This window comes from Cinclus cinclus, chromosome 18 (assembly GCF_963662255.1).
Source record: "Cinclus cinclus chromosome 18, bCinCin1.1, whole genome shotgun sequence".
Classification (NCBI taxonomy): Eukaryota; Metazoa; Chordata; class Aves; order Passeriformes; family Cinclidae; genus Cinclus; species Cinclus cinclus.
In genome coordinates this window covers 7584062-7590890 of record NC_085063.1, presented here as the reverse complement: position 1 = coordinate 7590890, position 6829 = coordinate 7584062, and the positions used below count along the sequence as shown (strand labels likewise).

The 6829-nt window shown below is 55.2% G+C and overlaps 1 protein-coding gene across 1 annotated transcript in view; it reads right to left on the bottom strand.

Moving 5' to 3' along the window:
• Window positions 1-3832: 3832 nt before the first annotated feature.
• The window catches only part of CDH22 (cadherin 22), a 49716-nt gene continuing 46719 nt past the window's right edge, over window positions 3833-6829 (bottom strand). Inside the window, exons 10-11 of the mRNA XM_062505281.1 lie at window positions 6353-6604; window positions 3833-5011 (exon numbers count right to left, since the gene is read on the bottom strand). Coding sequence (XP_062361265.1) covers window positions 4473-5011; window positions 6353-6604 — 791 coding nt within the window. The 3' untranslated portion in view covers window positions 3833-4472. The remainder of the gene's footprint in view (window positions 5012-6352; window positions 6605-6829) is intronic.

Sequence of the window (6829 nt, the reverse complement as noted above, 5' to 3'; positions counted from 1 at the left end):
ACAGGAGGTAGAGGTTGACACAGCCTTGCTACATTCAGTTACCAGAGATGGATTTTCCTCCTGGGGGTGAAGGTATCACTGCCCTTTCTTCACTTCCCCTTAATGATCCCAGCAGATCACATCTGTCTTTTGCAAATACCTCCCTAGAGGAGACCTGGACACCTTGCCTTCTGGAGCTTGCCATGGCTCAGTGCAGACATTGGAGGTGACTGATGCAGTCTCCCTTGCTGGGGATGGGAAAGGGGCTGCAGCAGCCCGTGGTTGATGGGACAGAGAGGCACCAGCCCTGTAGGATCCATTCAGAATGTGGCAGTGGCAAGTGCCGCTCTCCTCAGCCAGCACTGCCCGTAGACAGCCACAGGTCACGTCCCACGTGGCAAGAACCACCATCTGCAGAGTAGGACTGGCTTTCCCTCGTGTGGAAGGAGGAGGAGAGGGACCTGCCCTTAGCTTGCTCTGCAACGAGGCTGCTGTGCGACTGCTGGAGAGAGAGAGGCTGCTATAGGAAAATTTCCTCAGAAGGGGCTATGTTGAGGAGGCATGGAGCTGTTCAAGCATCTTCACAGATGCTTCTGCAATCAAAGCTCTCAATAATCCTCCTCTTTTGTAGTGAAGAGTCTGGTTCTGACTGGCAATTTGTTGCTTTGAGCTCTCTCCATTTCCCCACAATATACAAGAAGCAAATCCTCCTGCACAGCACAGGCTCACACTCAATGCCAGGCACTTGTCACCTCCACTGCAATGAGCACAGTGACTGCAGACACCTCCTCCTCCTCCTCAATGTGGAGTTCCCAGAACACTCCAGGCCCTGGCCTCTAGAGCCCCAAAGTGTTTGGGTGACTGAAGTGGGACAGCAGGACCTGGAGAGCTGCAGCTGGATGAGAGTTCTTGTTGCCAAGGACCTGGGCTGAAAACCCAGGTACAAATACTCAGCAATGATCAACTCTCTGCAAACAGAAATGGGCCAAGTGTCCAGACCTGCCAGAGCAGGCAGCTGTGATCACAGCATTGACAGACTTGCTGTGAGGAAGCAATTAATGGTGATGCTGGCAGAAAGGCTTCCTCAAGGCTGGCAGCTGCAGAGGCACTCGTAAGTGTGAGAAGGAAAACCACACTGAGGTCTGACAGCACACCTTCTGCCTCTGGAAAACTCTCTGGCCTCAAGACTTTCCCCCTTCTGTCACAGCATCCCAGTAACTGCTGCCATCAAAGGTCACCAGATGCTCCTTCCATAACATTTAGTGAATAATCAAGGGAGCAGGATGGAGTGGAGGCAGGGGGATGGTGAAGGATAAGGAAACACTCAAAGACCTGGGGGAACGATAATCCTGTTTCGGAGGCAGGACTGCAAGATGCTGTTTAAATGGAGCATTTGCAGCCACCTCAGTGAGGCTTCCCAGGCCCAGGGAGGGTCATGGCTTCTTTGCCATGAGCACCTTGATCCTTCCCCAGCCCCTGGCCATCAAGGAAACCATCAGCAATTGATTTAGCTGTGATCAGGCCAGAATGCCATTTATTTGCATCATTTCAGTATTAAAACTGAGTTTGAAGGAGGGTTTTTAGATGCTGCCAGTAACTGAATGCTGCTGTAACACACAGCATCACCAAAATGAGAACGGGTCAGGTACCAAAGCTGCTGACAGTGCTCAGCTGCACTGAAGCCATGAAGAATTACAGAATCATAGAATGGTTTGGGCTGCTCAAAGCACAACCCAACTTTCTCCTGAAACGATGGAGAAAACCAAGGGCATTTTTTTTCTTGTTCATTTTCATTTCCTTCAAGTTCAGAAAGAAAAAATGACCCTTCTCTTGAAGAAGCTTTTTCTGATGAGCATTTCAATGAAAAATTGAAGAAGCCAGAGATGCAGCATCCTGCCAGTGGGAACATGCTGCAGGGGTTGGCTGTGCTATGGCCCATCAGCCACCCAGCCCCTTGTGGGAGGCACCAAAGGGACCACAATGACAGGGCAATGTAAGGAAAGGAAAAAAGACAAGAAAAGCACATAAGACTCAGGCTAGACGACAAGGAAATAATTTATTTCCAGGTCCCAGAAAGACCTTGAAAAAAATAACAAGGGTGAGGAAATCAACCTTCTAATTTCATCTGGGTAGAGAAACGAAACCAAAGTGACTCCATCAGACATAGTGGCAGCTGCCAGCTCCTCCTGCGGGGCGGGCAGGGGGTGCGGGCACCGCGCTCCTCCCGTATTTACAGTGGGACAGAAACTAAAACGCAAGCGTGCGTGCATGCGTGCCAGAAAGAGCACGGGCTGGTCAGGGATGGGGGAGAGCCCGCTGGGAGGGTGGCTAAACACGTACCCTGTCAGACCCCATCTCCTAGGACAGAGCCCTGCTATTGCACAACACTTGGCTAGAGGAAAGGCCAGTGCTGGAAGGGGCTTGGGCACAGTTCTGCAGCCCAGGGGGAAAACACGAACACATTCCTGAGGAAAGAGAGGGCTTTCTCCATTCTCCTGCTTGGAGGTGTGGGGTGTCACGTGCGTGGCCAGAGCTGGCACTCGAGGGCCCTGCTGCCTCCCCAGCATCATCACAGTGAACCAGCAGCACACTTGGCACAGGTGCCAGCCACAGCACCATTGCCTCCTTGGAGGGACCAGAGAGGCCCTGAGGAGCTTGGAGCTCCTGGTCCCAGTATGAGCCAAACTGGGGCTCTGCACAGGGGCCATGGTGGCAGTGGGCAGGAGCAGCTGAGGGCAGGCACCATGGCAAAGACAGGTCCTGTCCCTCTCCGCTGCCAGGTCTTGTGCTGCAGCCAAGGGACCAATGCCAGCAGCCGGGAAGCAACACGCAGTAAAAAAAATGGACACGCGTGTACATTTACAGTTAAACCTTCTCCAAGGAGAGAAAACAGTGTCTGTGGTTAAACTAAAAGGACAAGCCCAGGATGTGTCAGGCCTTGGGAGACCATATCAGTTACCTATCAATGATATAATTGATTTTTTCTCAACATGAAGAGATAAGGAACTGCACCAGCCAGGACGGCCTGAGGTGCTATGCAAGGACATCACTCTACAGGCTGTTCAGTTTTCCCTGTGGTAGCTGGCAGGCTGGGAAGGCACTGGGCACCCAGTGCTTTCCTCCAGCATCATCTGCAGCCTGAGGAGCAATGGCACATCCCACTGGTATCTTCCTCACCTGCCTCCCAAACCCAGGAATTATATGCAAAAGCAGCCCCGCTGGGAGCTCATGCTGGTTAGGTGCAGGATAGTGTGCTGGGGTGGGGACACCCTGGGTACCCAGAAGTGTCACAGATCTGACAGCCAGCTCGGCTCCAGAGCTGTGCCAGCAGGTTCTGGCCTCACACACATCTCCTGGGCATGGCTGTTCTGTTGCTAATGGTGATGCTCTGCTGTCAGCTGGGTGCAAGCAGGAATTATCCTTTCCAGCCATGAGCTGGGGTTCTACTGCACCCTGCAGCAAGGTCCTCCATGGGATGCAGCTGTTCCCCAGCCACTGTGGGCCAGGGAACACTGACGTCGTGCCTGCTGCCCTGTGCAGCTCACACCATTTGGTGACAGCCAGTGCATGGCTGGGAGCCCTGCAAACCCCAGGTCCTGTGTGAGGGGCTGGCAGAGCCCACCTGGGGGTGCTGCTCTGGCACTCCCCAGCACCGCAACTGCTCTGTGGCCCAGGACACAACATCGTGCCTCAGTGACAGGAGGGACATCCTGTCTGTCCCTGGGCTGTGGGGCACACCAGGATTTGGCAGACAATATCTGCTGTGCAGGGAGTGTTGGGGATGCCCCTCACATCAACAGCACCTCTGTGATCACAAGACAGGGGTGAAGTAATTGCAGCACAGAAGGGAAACCTGGTTTGAGGTGTGCAGATGCTCTGTGCAGGATGTGATCCCAGCCTGGCATCCTCCCTCCAACACCATACCCGCAGCTGGGAACTACTGAGAGGCCAACGGGGAGCAGCAAGAAGGAAGACTTCAAAAACAGGTAAACTTAGGAGGGGAAAATCTGAACAGAAGTTAAAAGCTTGTTTCCCTCAGCAAGGAAAGCTCTTAAAGAAATCAAAGCTCTTTAAATGCTCTGACTCAAGTGACAAAAACAATTTAGACAACAAAAGGCTCCCGGTTTGCTCTTCCTCTCCTGGATGGGGATCACCAAACAGATCTATTTAAATGATAATTTGTGGGGGAGAAACCCTCTCCAAACCCTCTTGAATTAGATTTTCTCCTTCTTAAGTCAATGGGTAGTGCTTTAATGGAGACTGGCTTTGAGAAGATGAAGACACCCCTGTGACTCTTCTGGGCTCCCCAGCCTCCCCAGGGGGGTGTGGAGCCCACCTGAGCCAAATGCAGCTGCAGAGAAGCAGTCCCCCGTGCCCGCGGTGCAGCCGTGGAATCCAGCCCAGGAGCACACGATTCCCAATTCCCTGTGACTCCTCACAGCCTGGAGCCCCAGTCCAGGAGGTGCCCGGAGTCCACGGGGCCGGAGGGGCAGCTAGGACTCCTCGCTGTCCTCGTCGCCCCTGCGCCCCGCGTACAGCGCTGCCAGCTGTCGGAAACGTGGCCCCCAGCCCCCCAGGTAGGAGAAGTCCTGCTCCGAGCCACTGGACCAGGTGTTGATGGAGCTCAGGGAGGGCACTGGGGAGTCCGAGCCCTCGAAGGCATAGGTCTGGAATGAGTCATAGGGCGGCACAGAGAGGTCCTCATCCGCCTGCTCCACCTTCCTGCAGATATAGTCTCTGAACACAGAGAAGTCCAGGTCTGGGCTCTGCACCCACTGGGGGAGGGCATGGAGCTCAGAGGCTGGGTTTCTGCCTGGGCCTCCCTCTCCTGGCCCCCCACCTCCATCCCCAGCTTTGATCTCACTGAAGTCGTAGAGGCTGCGCAGGGCTGACATGTCATAGGCCTCTGTGTCCTGCTCACCACCCCCTTCATCGTTGTATTTGATGACATTGTCCCTCATGTCCTCGTCATCCTCAGAGGTCAGGTGGCTTTTATGGTGTCGCTTCAGTGTGAGGATCAGAAGGACCAGCACTGGGAAAGGAAGAGACAGTCAGATGGGCACAGAGCCCCGGGGATGCTGTGCTCCTGCAGGGTGAGGACAACCTCTGCTTGGTGGAGGCGCAGCACCCCTGGCACGGGGAGCCCTGCCAGGATGCTGGACAGCTCCTATCAGCCAGGCTCATCAAGCAGCAGCTGTGCTGTGTACTGGCTTGGAGACAGGTTGCCCTTTGCCATGCAGTGTCACCACCGAGACAGGAGGGAGCAATGGATAAACACACAGCTGGACAGACAAATGGATGGGTTCTGCAGAAGATGAGTAGGAAAAGGGGGTGCATGACTCACAGTAGCAGCCAAATGTTGGGTAGGTGAATGTGGAGCAGATGGCACAGAGCCTGAGCAGCGAGCTGCAGCTGTGTCCTGGATCCATTCAGCCCATCACCTTTAAAGCACCGATGTGCACTTTATTCGTTTGGGCAATTAGGCAGAAATTTGTTTGCATTGCGTTGGAAAATGAAACCAGTGTAAAGTGCGCCCTGTGGGAAAGGGTTTTCTGAACGGAAATGCAGCAGGAGACAGGGAGTAGAACCATGCCAAATAGAGGGGACCTCACCAAACAATGTGCTGCCTCCCACAGGTGTCTGGACAACCCTTGGAGCCAGCCAGGGCTGGGGTCAGAGAGGGCTTTCAGCAGCTGCATCCGTCCATTGTCCTGTGCTAAACCTGAGGGCACTGCAACATCCCTCGTTCAGAGCCCCTTCCCACATGCACACAAGCACACACTCCCAGCAAAGCTTATGCCAGTGTGCCAGTGGCAGGCAGCAGCACTCCCAGGGTACAGGTCCTGATCTAGGCAGCTCTCTGGTTTGGCCACAGCCCAGCTCTGCATCCTGCCCACACACACGTGCTCTAACACTGACCTTTTCAGGTAAGACCACACTTGTGCGCCCCATACCTGCCACCCCTGCCCACACGCTGGGAGCACACACCCCCATCTGCTGTGAGATGCCTGCTGTGGGCACAGCATGGCGGCTGGCAAACAGCCCTTGGCTCCTGCCTGTCCAGGAAGGGAGCTAGCCAGCAGCTCTCCAGGCTCTGCTGGGAAGCATCACACCAACCTGGCACGGGGAACTCTGCTCTGGCTGCCTTGTGGAGCCCAGCACGCATGAGCTGTGGCAAACATGGGAGCTTTTCCACTGGTCCCCCCAGCCTGAGCTGAGGTTCATGTCCCCCATGCTGCAGACACCAGGGAGGAGACAGCTGCAGAGAAGCCTGCCCTGTGCCCACACCACCTGCCTGCACACACTGATGTGATGCTGATGGAGGGGAGCTGGGACAGGACAGGAAGGACTCAGGGGACAGGCAGGCACTCACCAACCAGAATGAGGACACAGACCAGCAGCGCGATGAGGGCGCCGGGGCTCAGCGTGGCTGACACGACGTAGGCTGTGCTGTTGCAGGACTGGATGGCCCCGTTGCTATCACAGCCACAGACACGGATGGTCAGAGTCCCTGTGCTGCTCAGGGCTGGGGGGCCGCTGTCCACCACCAGAATGGGGAGCAGGTACACATCCTGCTCCTGGCGATTGAAGCCCACTCTCTGTGTGTGCACTGCTGCCGTGTTGTCTGCAGGGAACAAGCAAAACCACAGCAAAGTAACCCCCACATCACAGCCTGCAGAACCTGCCAGGAGTTCCTCAATGCTCTGGATGAACCTGCACCATCTCCAGCAGTCATCCTGTCAGAGCCTGAATGTGGCCAGCTCCACTCCAGCACTTCCCTTTGCCAGCAGCACCTCAGGGCCAGCCTGGCATCTCCTTTGTCACCACACCTGGGAATGAACCTGGCACA